Below are 19,804 nucleotides of genomic sequence, written 5' to 3' on the forward strand. Positions count from 1 at the left end.
GACGACTCTAAAACCGTATATGAATATATATATATATATATATATATATATATATATATATGCGGAATAGAAAGAGCGCGCGCGCGCTGAGTTTGTATGTACATACACGTACAACGAGTAAAAACGTCGTCGTCGTCGAGATCTCACTATTTTCGTGCGTTTTTCTCTCGCCGGATTTTCGCCGCGCATTCCAGTTGCGTGAGAGAGAGAGAGATGACGCGTGTCCGACACGTGCGAGCGCAGCGAATCGCGTAAAAGCACGCCGCGTAATGTAATCGATCCCCCAGTTTTGCGATGCTGGCCGCGCGTAACCTCTAAATACGCCGCAGAAAAAGAGCGCCGAACATAACCTACAATAATCTTCGAGCCCCTCACGTTGCACACGTAACGTGATTTCTTTTCCCCTTTTTTTTTAGTTCATCGTTTAAGTCGGTTTCTCGTTTCCTCTCGCGACTGTCACGTTTGTTCGCTTAGTCGGTTCCCTTCGACGGTTCGCGAAGCCGAGAAAAAAATAAAAAAACAAATAAATAAATAAAAAGAGAGGAGACGAAAGTGCGTACTATCGCGAGTGGGATCCGCGAGATCCGATCATATATTTTATCCGACTCTGCTGCGAATCGTTATCGATCTTCCTCCTTCTCTTCCTGGATAACGCATCGGGCAAACTGGCGACGATGAAGCGAGATAGTTAGGAGATGCTGTAAGTCGACGCCTGTAACTTAACACTCCGTACGGAGTTTGTACGTGTATCTCTTTAACTCGGCGTTATCGCTATCGTTATTCAAACCAGCGGCCGGTCGACGGCGACATCAAGTCCGGCGCGATTCTCGTCAGTTGCGTAATGACAGCGATAATGGAAGAAAAATACGCGTCTCTTCGTCTTTTCCCTTCCTTTTCCCTAAAACGTTATCCTCGTTGACGCGTTTCAACAATATCGCGAGCGCGTGCGTATGTGTGTGTCACATTTGTCGTCTCTCGATATGAAGTTATTATTGTATGTCGCCAGGTCAGTTACAAACGGTCGCCTATGTAATCGGTGGATTATGTCGCACAGGAGGCAGACGTCTTAGGCAAGATGTCACGCAGTTTGCCGGACAGAGTGGCCGGGCTCTATTATGCCCACGGCCTATTCTGCTCTTCTCATCCCGTCATCGTGCTCTCGCTCGCAATCTCGGTTTTGCTATTTTGCTGGTGAGTTTTACCTCGCGTAATCTCTCGACTTACTTATTCCTAGAACCTGGAGCAGGAATGAAACTTACGTTTTGCGTTGATTGCAGCTATCCGCTTGTCAATCTACCCATGCCTGGCAATGCTCCCAAGACCGTGATAAACGACACCGTTGTACCAGCGAACGGCACGGAAACTTCAGTATTGTACGTTCAACAAGTAGTGCTGAGAATCGGAGTGATGCCATGGAACGAAGATCTGACGCTGATGGACGCCTTTCGAGGACCCCTCTACGAAGTGTTCAATCTCCTGGAGATCATACAGAATTATCAACACCCAGAAACGTGAGTAAAGTACTTTCGTTATCTATTCGAGAAGTCGAAAATATCTATACAACTAGTAACGTGCAAATAACAATGCAAAATAAATATATATACTTAAATAGGAACGAAAAATTTAAGTCTAAAATATTTCTGCTCTTTGTTTTAGATTTAAGACACTTGGACAAGTATGTTTGCATATCGAGGCAGCGAAAAGGCGAAATGGCAAGAAGGCAGAAGTATTGCCAGAATACAACTGTCTTGTTCTGTCGCCTGCAAATCTTTGGCAACAAAGTATGGAATTGTTTGCTCAAGATACAAATCTTATTAATACAATATTTTCTTATCAGGTAAATATAATAAACAATTATTTATATTCATTATTTTTTAGTGTAATGTGTAATGTAACAAATAAAGATCGCTTTCTGCACATTCTAGTATTCTTATAATAAAGATAAGGCTAAATTTGTTAATTTAATCTTATCTTTATTATACAATAAGAATATCAACATGAAAAAAAATGTTTTAATTAACCTGCAAATTTAGTCTTATCTTTATTATATATAATAAAAATTCTTAATTTGTTCTCACCTTTCTATGTATCGCAGAATCTTCAGAGGGGTAAAATAAGTCTCGCAGAAGTAATGTTTGGAATGAGTTTGAAAGAAACGGGAGTGAAGAGATATCCTGCTCGGATTCGCCAAAGAATTCTTCAATATGCTGTAACAATTTATTTGAAGAAATATGATGAACAGTAAGTACTTATAATTTATTGATTTTGATCGATTAGATATATTAATGTATATTTATGTACTAGTGTATAGTGTATTTTATTTGTTCACAGATTTATAAAAGGGTTGCAGCATCGCTTGAAAACTTATTATCATCTACATCAAAATGTTAACAACACGGATGTTGATGCGCCTGATGAAATATTGAATATTTTGTATCCTGGTGAATTCAACTATAGTGAATTCTTTCCACTAATGATGACCTTACTGGCCTTATTTTTCTACGAATATTTTCAAGTGCGAAAGATAGAACTCGTCAAATCTAAACTCGGCATTGCATTTAGTGCCACTGTGACAGTGATGGGTTCGCTATCTATGACAGTGGGTGTGTGCTTTTTCTTCGGTTTGACTCTGAGTATGAGCGCCAAAGAAGTGTTTCCGTACTTGGTGATTATTTTCGGCCTTGAAAACGTTCAGGTGTTGACAAAGAGTGTCGTCAGTACTCCCGCGCATCTGGATGTGAAAATACGTGTCGCTCAAGCTCTATCGAAGGAAGGATGGTCCATTACCAAGAATCTACTCACGGAAGTGACGATTTTAACTATTGGACTGTTCACTTTCGTTCCTGCCATTCAGGAATTTTGCATATTCGCCATCGTTGGACTACTGAGTGACTTTTTCCTGCAAATGGTATTCTTCTCGACTATTCTTGCGCTCGACATCAGACGTACGGAGCTATCCAACGAGAATTCCAAGTTTCACCTGTCACACATCCCTACATCACGCAGACAACAGTTCACCACTACTATTACCAACAGAAAGCCTCACATCTTCCGCTCCAAGTCTCATCCAAGATTGAACGGTTTATCCGCAGGGCCGACGAACGTTATCGCTCCAAATACACAAAATACTCATACGCTGGGCAAGATACCCAAGCGTTTGAGATTGGTGCACTTTTGGGCGCGAACGCGAATCTTCCAACGTGCATTCATGGTATGGATGGTTGTGTGGATCAGCATGACTATCAACAATTATGGCATTATTGAACATGTGATACATTTGAGTGAGACGCTAAAACCAGAAGCTGATGATGGATATACGATAGATAAACCTCAACCGTTGAACTATGTTGAGCTAAATACAGTGACACCAATATCCGTATCACCAGCGACTATAGCACCAGATAATTTGAATGAACAGGTGAATTTTTTATTCGTTATTACGATATTATTCCTTATTCTCATAATTGTCTACATATTTAAGGAAAAATGTATTTTTTTTTTCAGGACGTAACTAATAACACAACCGAGGAATTAAACAAGCTAAGACCAATGGATTTTCCTCCTTGGAACAGTTTATCATTGTATCATTGGTCCTCGATTCTTTCGATGTATAACGTATCGATTGCCGGTGGACGGGTGACCATACTTCCGACGATAAAGCTTTCGCATGCGGTGAATCCACAATTAGTGAAAAAAATAAGCAATCCGAATGACGTTCAGCACTTCCAATGGCAGAGTCTTGCTACCGCCGCGCTGGATCCCTTGGATTTTTCCGGTTTGTAAATGAATGAAAAATTAATCACACACTAGACATAACACAAAATCGTTCATTTTAATACTTATTTTTATTTTCTAGATATGGAAGTACGATCGAGATCAGAAGGACGCGTATTTAATACGGATGCGCCTTTTGTACCGTCGAGTCCGATGGAAATATTTTTGGCCGCTGTACTGTGTCTCATTAGCGTGATCGTAGTCGCTTACACGATGGTCGTGCTCTATCGTTGTGTCTGCTCCAGAAATTACGCCGAGTGGCGTGCTAGCTGGAACAAGCAAGAAAAGACGCACGATTCCGTTACTCAGCTAGTGCTGGAGGCCGTGCCTTTAGTTTTGGAAGGCCATACTCAGGAAGTGGAATGTATCGCGACGGACGGAAATACCGTCGCTAGCACATGTTTAGCGGGACACATCAGAATATGGGATTCGACGTCCGGCGAGCAGCTGGCGCATATCGATAGACGGCAATTTTTCACCAGTCCACAAAAAAATTTGAGCCAAACGTCACCGGATGCTGATGAACTCATGTCAGATTACGAGAGCGGTTCGCCGCCTTCCAGAGGAGAGATGGAAACAGCGCAATCAATGGGACTTTACTCATCGGCCTCGGCGATGTATCGAGGAAAGTTATCCCCCGCTTACAACGCGCAGCGAGTTGTTAATAACAACAATCATAAAAGGCGATCTATAGGAAACACCCTAGATTATGATTATCAGATCGCTGAACTCGGTAGCGACACTAAACAGAGACTGCTGTTACGTCGAAGCTTAGACAGCGCTTATGATCTCCCTAATTTGAAATCGGCGATCAATACTAAATTCTCAGCCATAAAATACACACCTTTGCAAAAGAGTTACGATCAAGGCTTCGACTTTGGCGAACGATATAAGATTTTACTGGAGGAACATAATAAATCGATCGAGGAAATGCAAAAATCTGAAACTAGGGAACAGTCGAACATTCCCCCCGCGAGACTAAATAACTCGGTTGGCAGTACGACCTCCATAAATACAGATCGCACGATACAATCGTCGCATATCGCATCGCCGATCTGGTGTATGGATTATCAGGAAAATCTCATAGTGGTTGGATGCGCTAACGGTAGTCTAGAATTCTGGGAAGGTACAACTGGTAGATTTAAGGTAAGTCACGAATAATCCGAAAAATAGACATATCTAATAAATAAAAATTAATTAATTACATTTTCCTCCTTAATTCACAGTGTCTCTTCGATGATGGATCGGGACTTGGAATTTCTGCTGTTAGACTCGTCGGTAGCAGAGTAGTAGCGGCTAAATTGAACGGAACCATCGACTTTCTGCAGCTCGAAAGTTACAGCGAAGGCCAGCAGATTGATTGGGGCTTCACGTCCTATAGAAGAAGTAAGTGACTTTAAAATATGACAGATTTTTTACACATTAAATGATAAAATATTTTCTCGTATTCTGAACAAAATGCTCATTTCTTCATTCAAATTCATTTTTTTATATCTAATTAATTAATTCATTATTTTAGCACATGTGCGAACAGGAAGTGCTGGTTCACCCATGGACTTCAATAACAGTATGCAAACAGAGGAAGATCTGCGCTGCATGAAAATTGGTTCTCATAGAGCGCATCAACAAGCGATCACTGTCCTGGACAGCGAAGGCGGACGCGTATTAACGGGTAGCCAGGATCATACTTTGAAAGTATACAGGTACATAAATTTTAATATAAAATCAGGTTTTACTCTCTCCAATCGTTCGCGCATATAATTGTATATTTTTCTTACCCAGGTTAGAGGACCAATTGCCTCTGTACACGCTTCATGGACATTGTGGTCCGATATCATGTCTGTTTATCGATAGACTCAGTCCTATGACATCCGGTAGCGGGTCTCAGGATGGATTACTGTGTGTGTGGGATCTGTTGACAGGTAATATAATTAATATCAATAAATATATAATTTGTAATTTGTTATAATTTTTTTTTTTTAACTATGTGGTTTTTTTTCCAGGGACATGCATGTATAGTATTCAAGCGCATAATGGGGCTATAGCTGCTATCACATGTTCGGTATCGTATGTGATAAGTATTGGAACAGATGAAAAACTATGTGTCTGGGAGCGTTTTCAAGGACACTTACTGCATACTTTGCCGGCACTTAAAGCGGCTTATAGTTTACAATTAGTGATGCTAACACATCATCTACTCATAACTAGTAATCAGGTAATATTCTTTCGAATGCTTATTATGCTTTTGGGATGGTTAAACTATGAATGAGTTTTAATCTGAATCTGAATTATTGATGTTTCAGGGATCATTGGTAGTCTGGGACGTAAGAACGGGCGAGCCTGTGCGGGAAGTGAGATTGGGTCATAAAGACAGTTGCATTTTTATAAAACAGATGTTGGCGTTGAGGGACAGCGTGGTTTGCGACTACGGCCGACAATTGAGAATAGTCAGATTCCCGTTGGTCTCTGACAAGCTCGACTAAGTTCTCTGAATACGCGCGTGTAAATAGCCGTTTTTCTTTATATCTAGCGTTATTCAAAGAAAAAGTGTCTTATGTTGTTTAGTCTTTAGCTTTTAGAAAATTATAGATTTTTATACGACATATATCATGGTATTCTAAAGAGCGAAGTATATTTTGGATGTAAATTTATGTTTTCTGGCTACACTGTGGCCATTTTAGAGTGCACGACTTTCGTATAATCGCGATACAATGTTTACAGAAATATATTTTTTATCCGATAAAACATATAATCACATTTTCTTAGATTTTTATGCCAAATCGTCGTTGCTAATAACATTAATGATATCTATGAACACCAATTGAAAAGATGAATATTTAGTTAATTAACAGCGGTGTATATATTCTATTTAGAATTCTTTTTATTTAATTAAATTATAAGATGATTTAAAATTTTATGCTCGATTACAATATTTAAGCTCAAGACAATTGTATCAATAATATCTCTTTATTCTAATATTTTATAATTTGCATAGTGGCTGTGCTTCATTTTGGAACGCCTATTAGCTTTTGTTATGTAATATGTAATATAAAAGCGCTTCATATTCTCTATTTAAACATTTTTTATGTTTTTACGATTTAGATAACATCGTGATAACATACATGCATTTGTAAAACCAGTGTTGTTCTCTAATGCATAGATGTAAGACATTCTAGATGATGATTGACATAAATGTCTGTGACAAATAGTAGTAAGTTTCTGTGACATTTTGGATATTTCTATTCATTTTAATGATTGAATATGAATTTTGAAGTTCACATTTAAATCATATTCACGAATATATGTATAATAATTCTACGAATTAGTCAAAAGACTTTTCGAATTGTGTAATAATATTACGTTTAACAACTATAACTGCAAGTAAGCTGTCTGTAAAATTTAAATGAGTCCTCGTATGAATATAAATATCAAATATAAATATATTGCGGATAAAAATGAAATAACCATTGTAACACATCAAAGTTTTAAAAGTGCCTTTATCATATCCGTCATTTTCATCTTTACGAGGAAAATTAAAAAAATAATTAAGATAAAAATAAATAATATGATAAAAAAGAGATAAATCTCTATATATTTATTATTATACAGTACATATTAACTATATGAACCAAACTTATTTAATTAAATTTGATATATAATTAAAATTATTTAATTAAAGAGATGTAGATTACTTTAAAAAGTTAGAGAAATTATCACTATGATGTTATTTAAATGCTGGTTGATGTCATTGTTTATGATTAATTTATTTCAGAGGACTGTAGTTATATATAAATATATATATAATTAATTGCACATGTGAATTACTTGTGAATATACTTTTAATTGATTCTATCGATTGGATATTTATTCATTATCATTGCACTACATTTTTGCGTTTTACATAATTTTAAAAATGTCTTAAAGGGGAACATTAGTTTGAGCAAAATGACATTGCGTTTACCCAACTGTTTATGTGTGTCTCTCTCATTATAGTAATATGTTATTACGTCGATATATACGTACATGAGAAAAGGATCTGCTTCTTTACTTGCTTTACTTAATGTGGCAGCTGATTTATAAAAGGAGCGTATATAATGTTACATAAAGGAACATGGTTCTTTGAGGGAACATTTCCGTTTCCATTCACTATACTATACATTACTTTATTTTCTTGCAAATGAGCGGACTTGGAAGAATATATATAATGGATTCGTTTGTCTTTAGTGTGTATACAGGAATAATCAACTTTATTAAGGTAAATGCGTATATACATCATCGATTTCCTTTTTCGACAAGATGCGATGCTCTCATCAGTCGAATATAAGCAAATGGAAATTAACTCGAGAATATTGGCGTATCGGATAATGCGACTATCATATCGTAGAGACGCGCATACTTCTTAATTTTATTTATAAATAATATATCCTATACTTTTTTCTTTTAGCTGAACTGTAATAAAGTAAAATGAGATGAATATTTAAAAAATTGAAAAAAGAGAAAAAACGAAAAGTGCAAGAAATCCAGCTAAAAGAAAAAAAAAATTTTACACATTACACTAAAAGGATATATAACTAGTAAAACGACGATATTCTTTTATAACATGAATCAAACTATCCATACGCCACTTTTCACGAGTGAATCACATTTTAGACTGATTGTACTCGGTATACAGCAATTTTTATTAATAAATATTTTATTTTCCAATATTCTCTATGCGCGAGAGCGAATCTGCAACCGCCGATAGTGTGTAACATAGATATACATATATTTTTCCTAAGCAAACTTTCTACATCGCAAGCATCACTGCGAGACTCGACTCTATATTGGAAATATAAAAATATACAAAAAAAGAAGTACACAAGATGTCCGCTAAATCGTGATGAAAAAACAATTTCTTGTGAAAAAGAACAAGTAACGAAGACATAAAAATAAATATTTTGATATAGTTTTCGAGAAAAAGTAGTCGTCTTGAATGTATATATAAATGCGTATCTTTATATTCTTGATTATAATATTGTGCGCGTTGATTAAGATACAATTCTTTGTAAAAATTAGCCGCGATTGAGATCAATTGTCACGAGTCGCCAACGATTTATTAAACAATCCCGCATTATAATAAAATATGCCCTTAATAATAACTGTTGATTCGCTAACGATTCAATCAGTGTGTGCGACTTTTATATTTATTTAATTAATTTAATGCAAATTTTCATGCCGATCGTATGCAGAATATATATTGTTCTTAATAAATTGTCATATTTAATGTATGCTAGATATTCGTTTTATTTGTCTCGTCATATTATACAAACCTTTGCCAAGATGATTTGTCATTGTTCGTCTTGAGATCCTTTCACTTGAGATCCTTTCTTAGTATCGCACATCATTAACAGCATGCTGAAAAGAAAAAATACGTACTTTAATACAAAGAATAATGCAATTATAATAATGCTCTCTCTTAAGATATTTTTTAATGGCTAATATTTGTAATATTCTTTTAGTTAATATTCTTAAGTATATATAATTAAGATCTGGAGTTGACGCAATGCAAATCTTATAAGTATCTTTAATTTATCGACAAATGTGTCCTACTTTGCATAGCAAGCGATTAAAGTCTTGTCAACTGTGTATTCAAAGAAAGAGAGAGATGAATTATTTATATATTATAATAAGAGCCTGTCATATTGATAATGTGTAATATAGGATAACGAAACATTGTTGTTTCATTCTTAAAGATACATCTGTAAAAGACATTTCGTAAACTCAACGTTTCTATAAAGTATCGAATCATTGTATGATATTAAAAAAAAACTTTTAAAGGTTTTAAAAAAAATACAAAGAACCCCTAAGCACGTGCGTGCGTTTGTATATTATAATTGTACTATAATTAATCATACAAACTTTATGATCTTATATCAGTGTTGCTCTACTTAACATTATATAAATCAGTGATCTCAATTGCTACTCGAAATGAAAAAAATTTATGTTGACAATATGAGTTAAGAGTTCAATGATACTTGAAGTAACAATGTAATCCGCAACTAGACAATACACAATACGTATGATGATAATGAGCAGCAATTAACGTAATCTTTAATACCCGCAATCTCTTTCATCCTTATGTACGTTTGTGAAAAAAATGCGTCAATTACTTAAATTTCTCGTGAAACAGATGATTTATGATTAGTAATATATATTTTCTATAAATAAAATGTTTTTGCTTGCTTAACAATATAAACACGAATAGATATTTGGCTCACATTGTATTGAAAATTGATCTCACTAAAATGAATGTTGGTTACCTGACCATTCTATATCCGATATAAAACATTAAAAAAATTTTTAATTTAAAAACAAAAAGCATGAGAAGAACAATAACATACAGATATACAATTACATATTATTATCATTTTGCAACGATACACGTGTCGATATGTTATTTATCAATATTGAATATCAATATTCAATCTATAATAATTAACAGACATATACACACATATACACACACACATTACTTATAACTTCTCTTTAAAAGAGCATATTTGAGGAAAGCAGAAAATGTTGTATTAAAATGATTTGATTATTAAAAAGAATTATTTTTTTATCTCCATTGCTCAAAGCTGCAAAATACGAAAAATTATTTCTCATCTATGTTATACGCATATATGCATATGCTACATACATTCATATTTTATTTCTGGTATATTTAATTAAATATTTACCTTTAATACTCATAACCCTTTAATATTCATAAGCATAAATATGAAATAATTAATGTAATTAATAAATACACACAACACACAATTAATCTCGCAGAGAACTTCTTCACAAAAAAAGTAAAATAAAATAAAATAATAAAGTTATATAAAACTTATCTACGTGCAATGTCAGGATGCGATAATTTCAAAACTCTTTTAGACGATACCTTTTAAGTATACTTTAGACGATATCTTTTAAGTATATTTTAGACGATATCGTTTAAGTATCTTTAATTTTAATAACTCTTATTTTAAATAAAGTTTAAAAAATCGGATAATATTTACATGATATTAGTGAATACAATCATTACGTGACAAGTCATATAAAGAAAAAATTCTGCATTTTATACAAGATACAAATTAAAATGCAAATTTATATCCAATTTGAATCCCATATAAAGTAATAAACATTTTTGTGTTTCAAAAATTTAAATTGTTTTACAACTTATAGTTGTAAAAGAATTTAAATTTTTAATATTTATAGACGAGCCAAAAATTGATCGCTTGTATATTTCGATAGTACATTGCTTGTAGTTTATTTTTATATCAATCTGATAAGAGCGTACTAATTTTTCTATTAAATATACATAAAATAAGTATGCGCCGCATAGGGTTCGCGACGACACAATGTCGATTTTTAATATTTAGAGACGAGCCAAAAATTCATCGCTTGTACATTTGGTCTCCTTGGTGTCTGCTTGGTACAATAATATTCTGCAAACAATGTACTGTCGAAATATACAAGAGATGAATTTTTGACTCGTCTTAGAATATTAAAAGTTGATACGTATGTTCCCGCGGAGCCTATGGGGCGCATTTTTATATTATATATATTACTATATTTAGAGAAGCCACAAATTCATCGTTTGTATATTTCGATAGTATATTGTAAAAAGATTATTTTTATACCAAACAAATACGAGCCTACAAATTCTTTTATTTAATATACACTAGAACAACACACAAGTGCGCGCAATGCGCGCACTATTCTTCGATTTTATATAAAAAAAATGATATTTTTATATAAAGTTTGTTTCAACTTGATTAATATTTTTTGATATAAATCAGCTGATTAAAGCGTTAATTTGTTAATTAAATTTTAAAATAATAGTATGTAATAGAAATTATAAAATAATATGTTTTAAATAAAATGTTATAGAGTACATTAAACTCGATTAATATTTTTTGACAGAAATCAGCTGATAATTGCCGTATGGGGTCCGCGGTTTAAAAATATTAATTTTCAATATTTTAAAGCGAGCCAAAAATTAATCTTTCATATATATTATCAGTACATTGTCTGCACATTTTGATGGTACCATCAGCATACCAGTCTACAAACTTTTTGATCTAATATACGTAAAATGAATCCACGCCGTAAGGGGTCCGCGATTAAAAAATTTTAATTTCCAATTGTTTAAAGCGAGCCAAAAATTAATCGTATATATATTTCAATAGTGTATTGTTTGCAGATTATCTTGGTACCATAAGCATATTAGCGTACTACTATTTTAATCCCCTTTCTAAAAAAGGCATGTTATTGACATTGTTGTCGCTTTTCCGCGATGCTGATTGTGTGTTATATTCGTAGCATCGAAAGGCTGTCATCACGAGGGTTAGCAGTTAGCAGTTTGACAGTTAGTCCAAAATAAAATAAAATAAAATAATAATATGTTTTAATAATATGTTATAATACTTTAAATTTTGATTAATATTTTTGCGGAAAAGAGGCAACAATACTTGCGAGAATCGACTTAATATGTCTTTTTTAGAAAAAGACTAGAATAACACAAGCGCGCGTTATGCCATTCCTCGATTTTATTAAAAAAAGTATGATGTATTTATATAAAGTTTGTTTAAACTTCATTAATATTTTTTTACAGAAATCAGATGATTAAAGCATTACATTGCCAATTAAATTTTAAAATAAAAATATGTTATAAAAATTAAAATAATATATAATTCCTTAAACTCGATTAATATTTTTTGACAGAAATCAGCTGATAGCTGTTATAAATATTAATCGAGTTTAAGGAATTATATATTATATTATTTAAAACATATTATTTTAAATGTTATAATATATTCTTATTTTAAAAATTAATTAGCAAATTAACGTTTTAATCAGCTGATTTCTGTAACAAAAATATTAATCGAGGATAAGATATTACAACATATTATTTACAATATATTGCTATTTTAATTTTTATAACATATTACTATTTTAAAATTTAATTACTTTACTATATTAATATTTTCTAATATATTTATTTAATTAAGAAGTAGTATATTTATTAAGTTAAGAATAGAAGTGAGACATGAATACAAATTTACAATTAAGGTTTCGTAAATATAATTTTTAAAACAAAAATTATTTTCTTAATTAGAGTCACAAATATATTTCGTCCGACACTTTTCGATAATCTTGATATAATTCGAATTCCGAATGAGCAGTAGAAATGAGTTTCGACATATATTACCGCGATATATGCATGCAGTCATGCATAATTCGTAATAATGAGCAGACAATGTACTGTTAAAATGTATATAAGATTAATTTTTTGCACGTTTTGAAATATCGAAAATTAAAAATTTTAAGCCGCAAATCCCATACGGCGCAGAATTATATAACGTATATTAGACCAAAAAGGTAGTACGCTGGTATGCTTATGGTACAAAGATAATCAGCAAACAATACACTATTGAAATATATATAAGATGAATTTTTGGCTCGCCTTAAAATATTAGAAATCGATACTTATTTACAGTTGACTCTATGCGACGCAATCTTATTCTATGTATATCAAGTTAAAACATTTGTACGCTGGTATCTGTTTGGTACCAAATGATTCTGTAATCAATGTACTATTAAAATGTATAATCGATGAAATTTTGGCTCGTCTTAAAATATTAGAAATTGATACATTTTTGCCGCTGACCCTATGCGACGCATCACTATTTTATGTATATCATATTAAAAAATTTGTACGCTGGTGTCTGCATGGTACCAAAAGATTCTGTAATCAATGTACTATTAGAATGTATAATCGATGAATTTTTGGCTCGTCTTAAAATATTAGAAATTCATACTTTTTTGACGCGGACTCTGTGCGACGCATCATTATTTTATGTTTATCGTATTAAAAAATTTGTACGCTGGTGTCTGCATGGTACCAAAAGATTCTGTAATCAATGTACTATTAAAATGTATAATCGATGAATTTTTGGCTCGTCTTAAAATATTAGAAATCGATACTTTTTTGACGCGGACCCTGTGCGACGCATCCTTATTTTATGTTTATCGTATTAAAAAATTTGTACGCTGGTGTCTGTTTGGTACCAAATGATTCTGTAATAAATGTACTATTAAAATGTATAATCGATGAATTTTTGGCTCGTCTTAAAATATTAGAAATCGATGCTATTTTGACGCGGACCCTGTGCGACGCATTCTTATTTTATGTTTATCGTATTAAAAAATTTGTACGCTGGTGTCTGCATAGTACCAAAAGATTCTGTAATCAATGTACAATTAAAATGTATAATAGATGAATTTTTGGCTCGTCTTAAAATATTAGAAATTGATACATTTATGCCGCTGACCCTATGCGACGCATTCTTAATTTATGTATAGCAAATGAAAAAGTTAGTACGCTGTTGTCTGCTTGGTACCAAAAGATTCTGTAATCAATGTACAATTAAAATGTATAATCGATGAATTTTTGGCTCGTCTTAAAATATTAGAAATCGATACTTTTTTGACGCGGACCCTGTGCGACGCATTCTTATTTTATGTTTATCGTATTAAAAAATTTGTACGCTGGTGTCTGTTTGGTACCAAATGATTCTGTAATAAATGTACTATTAAAATGTATAATCGATGAATTTTTGGCTCGTCTTAAAATATTAGAAATCGATACTTTTTTAACCCGGACCCTGTGCGACGCATTCTTATTTTATGTTTATCGTATTAAAAAATTTGTACGCTGGTGTCTGTTTGGTACCAAATGATTCTGTAATCAATGTACTATTAAAATGTATAATCGATGAATTTTTGGCTCGTCTTAAAATATTAGAAATCGATAATTTTTTGACGCGGACCCTGTGAGACACATTCTTATTTTATGTTTATTGTATTAAAAAATTTGTACGCTGATGTCTGCATGGTACCAAAAGATTCTGTAATCAATGTACTATTAAAATGTATAATCGATGAATTTTTGGCTCGTCTTAAAATATTAGAAATCAATACTTTTTTACGGCTGACCCTATGCGACGCAACCTCATTTTATGTATATCAAGTTAAAAAATTTGTACGCTGGTGTCTGTTTGGTACCAAATGATTCTGTAATCAATGTACTATTAAAATGTATAATCGATGAATTTTTGGCTCGTCTTAAAATATTAGAAATCGATACTATTTTGACGCGGACCCTGTGCGACGCATTCTTATTTTATGTTTATCGTATTAAAAAATTTGTACGCTGGTGTCTGCATAGTACCAAAAGATTCTGTAATCAATGTACAATTAAAATGTATAATAGATGAATTTTTGGCTCGTCTTAAAATATTAGAAATTGATACATTTATGCCGCTGACCCTATGCGACGCATCCTTAATTTATGTATAGCAAATGAAAAAGTTAGTACGCTGTTGTCTGCTTGGTACCAAAAGATTCTGTAATCAATGTACAATTAAAATGTATAATCGATGAATTTTTGGCTCGTCTTAAAATATTAGAAATCGATACCTTTTTGACGCGGACCCTGTGCGACGCATACTTATTTTATGTTTATCGTATTAAAAAATTTGTACGCTGGTGTCTGCATGGTACCAAAAGATTCTGTAATCAATGTACAATTAAAATGTATAATCGATGAATTTTTGGCTCGTCTTAAAATATTAGAAATCGATACTTTTTTGACGCGGACCCTGTGCGACGCATCCTTATTTTATGTTTATCGTATTAAAAAATTTGTACGCTGATGTCTGCTTGGAACCAAAAGATTCTGTAATAAATGTACTATTAAAATGTATAATCGATGAATTTTTGGCTCGTCTTAAAATATTAGAAATCGATAATTTTTTGACGCGGCCCCTGTGCGACGCATCCTTATTTTATGTTTATTGTATTAAAAAATTTGTACGCTGATGTCTGCATGGTACCAAAAGATTCTGTAATCAATGTACTATTAAAATGTATAATCGATGAATTTTTGGCTCGTCTTAAAATATTAGAAATCGATACTTTTTTGACGCGGACCCTGTGCGACGCATCCTTATTTTATGTTTATCGTATTAAAAAATTTGTACGCTGGTGTCTGCATGGTACCAAAAGATTCTGTAATCAATGTACAATTAAAATGTATAATCGATGAATTTTTGGCTCGTCTTAAAATATTAGAAATCGATACTTTTTTGACGCGGACCCTGTGCGACGCATCCTTATTTTATGTTTATCGTATTAAAAAATTTGTACGCTGGTGTGTGCTTGGAACCAAAAGATTCTGTAATAAATGTACTATTAAAATGTATAATCGATGAATTTTTGGCTCGTCTTAAAATATTAGAAATCGATAATTTTTTGACGCGGCCCCTGTGCGACGCATCCTTATTTTATGTTTATTGTATTAAAAAATTTGTACGCTGATGTCTGCATGGTACCAAAAGATTCTGTAATCAATGTACTATTAAAATGTATAATCGATGAATTTTTGGCTCGTCTTAAAATATTAGAAATTCATACTTTTTTGACGCGGACTCTGTGCGACGCATCCTTATTTTATGTTTATCGTATTAAAAAATTTGTACGCTGGTGTCTGCATGGTACCAAAAGATTCGGTAATCAATGTACTATTAAAATGTATAATCGATGAATTTTTGGCTCGTCTTGAAATATTAGAAATCGATACTTTTTTGACGCGGACCCTGTGCGACGCATCCTTATTTTATGTTTATCGTATTAAAAAATTTGTACGCTGGTGTCTGCATGGTACCAAAAGATTCTGTAATCAATGTACAATTAAAATGTATAATCGATGAATTTTTGGCTCGTCTTAAAATATTAGAAATCGATACTTTTTTGACGCGGACCCTGTGCGACGCATCCTTATTTTATGTTTATCGTATTAAAAAATTTGTACGCTGGTGTCTGCTTGGAACCAAAAGATTCTGTAATAAATGTACTATTAAAATGTATAATCGATGAATTTTTGGCTCGTCTTAAAATATTAGAAATCGATACTTTTTTGACGCGGACCCTGTGCGACGCATCCTTATTTTATGTTTATCGTATTAAAAAATTTGTACGCTGGTGTCTGTTTGGTACCAAATGATTCTGTAATAAATGTACTATTAAAATGTATAATCGATGAATTTTTGGCTCGTCTTAAAATATTAGAAATCGATACTTTTTTGACGCGGACCCAGTGCGACGCATCCTTATTTTATGTTTATCGTATTAAAAAATTTGTACGTTGGTGTCTGTTTGGTACCAAATGATTCTGTAATAAATGTACTATTAAAATGTATAATCGATGAATTTTTGGCTCGTCTTAAAATATTAGAAATCGATACTTTTTTGACGCGGACCCTGTGCGACGCATCCTTATTTTGTTTATCGTATTAAAAAATTTGTACGCTGGTGTCTGCATGGTACCAAAAGATTCTGTAATCAATGTACTATTAAAATGTATAATCGATGAATATTTGGCTCGTCTCAAAATATTAGAAATTGATACATTTATGCCGCTGACCCTATGCGACGCATTCTTAATTTATGTATAGCAAATGAAAAAGTTAGTACGCTGTTGTCTGCTTGGTACCAAAAGATTCTGTAATCAATGTACAATTAAAATGTATAATCGATGAATTTTTGGCTCGTCTTAAAATATTAGAAATCGATACTTTTTTGACGCGGACCCTGTGCGACGCATTCTTATTTTATGTTTATCGTATTAAAAAATTTGTACGCTGGTGTCTGTTTGGTACCAAATGATTCTGTAATAAATGTACTATTAAAATGTATAATCGATGAATTTTTGGCTCGTCTTAAAATATTAGAAATCGATACTTTTTTAACCCGGACCCTGTGCGACGCATTCTTATTTTATGTTTATCGTATTAAAAAATTTGTACGCTGGTGTCTGTTTGGTACCAAATGATTCTGTAATCAATGTACTATTAAAATGTATAATCGATGAATTTTTGGCTCGTCTTAAAATATTAGAAATTCATACTTTTTTGACGCGGACTCTGTGCGACGCATCATTATTTTATGTTTATCGTATTAAAAAATTTGTACGCTGGTGTCTGCATGGTACCAAAAGATTCTGTAATCAATGTACTATTAAAATGTATAATCGATGAATTTTTGGCTCGTCTTAAAATATTAGAAATCGATACTTTTTTGACGCGGACCCTGTGCGACGCATCCTTATTTTATGTTTATCGTATTAAAAAATTTGTACGCTGGTGTCTGTTTGGTACCAAATGATTCTGTAATAAATGTACTATTAAAATGTATAATCGATGAATTTTTGGCTCGTCTTAAAATATTAGAAATCGATACTATTTTGACGCGGACCCTGTGCGACGCATTCTTATTTTATGTTTATCGTATTAAAAAATTTGTACGCTGGTGTCTGCATTGTACCAAAAGATTCTGTAATCAATGTACAATTAAAATGTATAATAGATGAATTTTTGGCTCGTCTTAAAATATTAGAAATTGATACATTTATGCCGCTGACCCTATGCGACGCATCCTTAATTTATGTATAGCAAATGAAAAAGTTAGTACGCTGTTGTCTGCTTGGTACCAAATGATTCTGTAATCAATGTACTATTAAAATGTATAATCGATGAATTTTTGGCTCGTCTTAAAATATTAGAAATCGATACTTTTTTGACGCGGACCCTGTGCGACGCATTCTTATTTTATGTTTATCGTATTAAAAAATTTGTACGCTGGTGTCTGCATAGTACCAAAAGATTCTGTAATCAATGTACAATTAAAATGTATAATAGATGAATTTTTGGCTCGTCTTAAAATATTAGAAATTGATACATTTATGCCGCTGACCCTATGCGACGCATCCTTAATTTATGTATAGCAAATGAAAAAGTTAGTACGCTGTTGTCTGCTTGGTACCAAAAGATTCTGTAATCAATGTACAATTAAAATGTATAATCGATGAATTTTTGGCTCGTCTTAAAATATTAGAAATCGATACTTTTTTGACGCGGACCCTGTGCGACGCATTCTTATTTTATGTTTATCGTATTAAAAAATTTGTACGCTGGTGTCTGCATGGTACCAAAAGATTCTGTAATCAATGTACTATTAAAATGTATAATCGATGAATTTTTGGCTCGTCTTAAAATATTAGAAATTCATACTTTTTTGACGCGGACTCTGTGCGACGCATCCTTATTTTATGTTTATCGTATTAAAAAATTTGTACGCTGGTGTCTGCATGGTACCAAAAGATTCTGTAATCAATGTACTATTAAAATGTATAATCGATGAATTTTTGGCTCGTCTTAAAATATTAGAAATCGATACTTTTTTGACGCGGACCCTGTGCGACGCATCCTTATTTTATGTTTATCGTATTAAAAAATTTGTACGCTGGTGTCTGTTTGGTACCAAATGATTCTGTAATAAATGTACTATTAAAATGTATAATCGATGAATTTTTGGCTCGTCTTAAAATATTAGAAATCGATACTTTTTTGACGCGGACCCTGTGCGACGCATCCTTATTTTATGTTTATCGTATTAAAAAATTTGTACGTTGGTGTCTGTTTGGTACCAAATGATTCTGTAATAAATGTACTATTAAAATGTATAATCGATGAATTTTTGGCTCGTCTTTAAATATTAGAAATCGATACTTTTTTGACGCGGACCCTGTGCGACGCATCCTTATTTTGTTTATCATATTAAAAAATTTGTACGCTGGTGTCTGCATGGTACCAAAAGATTCTGTAATCAATGTACTATTAAAATGTATAATCGATGAATTTTTGGCTCGTCTCAAAATATTAGAAATTGATACATTTATGCCGCTGACCCTATGCGACGCATCCTTAATTTATGTATAGCAAATGAAAAAGTTAGTACGCTGTTGTCTGCTTGGTACCAAAAGATTTTGTAATCAATGTACTATTAAAATGTATAATCGATGAATTTTTGGCTCGTCTTAAAATATTAGAAATTCATACTTTTTTGACGCGGACTCTGTGCGACGCATCATTATTTTATGTTTATC

The 19,804-nt window shown here is 32.8% G+C and overlaps 2 protein-coding genes and 1 long non-coding RNA gene across 3 annotated transcripts in view; 1 reads left to right on the top strand and 2 right to left on the bottom strand.

Annotated features, from left to right (window-relative positions):
• Positions 1-1,369, bottom strand: part of LOC145946365 (uncharacterized) — a 62,152-nt gene extending 60,783 nt beyond the window's left edge. The window contains exon 1 of the mRNA XM_083056001.1: positions 1,260-1,369. The gene's annotated coding sequence lies outside the window, so the exon portion shown is untranslated. The remainder of the gene's footprint in view (positions 1-1,259) is intronic.
• On the top strand, positions 39-9,022 carry Scap (SREBP cleavage activating protein). Its single transcript, XM_083055943.1, has 13 exons — positions 39-700; positions 1,007-1,191; positions 1,278-1,511; positions 1,657-1,837; positions 2,096-2,241; positions 2,332-3,418; positions 3,505-3,775; positions 3,857-4,920; positions 5,001-5,160; positions 5,294-5,477; positions 5,557-5,696; positions 5,778-5,989; positions 6,078-9,022. The coding sequence occupies exons 2-13, from the start codon at positions 1,076-1,078 to the stop codon at positions 6,255-6,257; spliced, it is 3,975 nt and encodes a 1,324-aa protein (XP_082912069.1). The 5' UTR covers positions 39-700; positions 1,007-1,075; the 3' UTR covers positions 6,258-9,022.
• A 49-nt stretch (positions 9,023-9,071) lies between these two features.
• Positions 9,072-19,804, bottom strand: part of LOC145946369 (uncharacterized) — a 114,871-nt gene continuing 104,138 nt past the window's right edge. Inside the window, exon 4 of the long non-coding RNA XR_014427049.1 lies at positions 9,072-9,168. This is a non-coding gene — a long non-coding RNA (uncharacterized LOC145946369). The remainder of the gene's footprint in view (positions 9,169-19,804) is intronic.

This window comes from Prenolepis imparis, unplaced genomic scaffold (assembly GCF_030444845.1).
Source record: "Prenolepis imparis isolate NDT839.2.m4 unplaced genomic scaffold, iyPreImpa1.0 SCAF_15, whole genome shotgun sequence".
Classification (NCBI taxonomy): Eukaryota; Metazoa; Arthropoda; class Insecta; order Hymenoptera; family Formicidae; genus Prenolepis; species Prenolepis imparis.

What these genes read in the sequence shown, in the direction of transcription:
- Scap (XM_083055943.1), top strand. Translation starts at nt 1,076, where the DNA reads ATGTCACGCAGTTTGCCGGACAGAGTGGCCGGGCTCTATTATGCCCAC. An exon ending in AATTATCAACACCCAGAAAC is followed by an intron (nt 1,512 to 1,656) that starts GTGAGTAAAGTA and finishes TCTTTGTTTTAG; the next exon opens with ATTTAAGACACTTGGACAAG. An exon ending in TTGAAGAAATATGATGAACA is followed by an intron (nt 2,242 to 2,331) that starts GTAAGTACTTAT and finishes ATTTGTTCACAG; the next exon opens with ATTTATAAAAGGGTTGCAGC.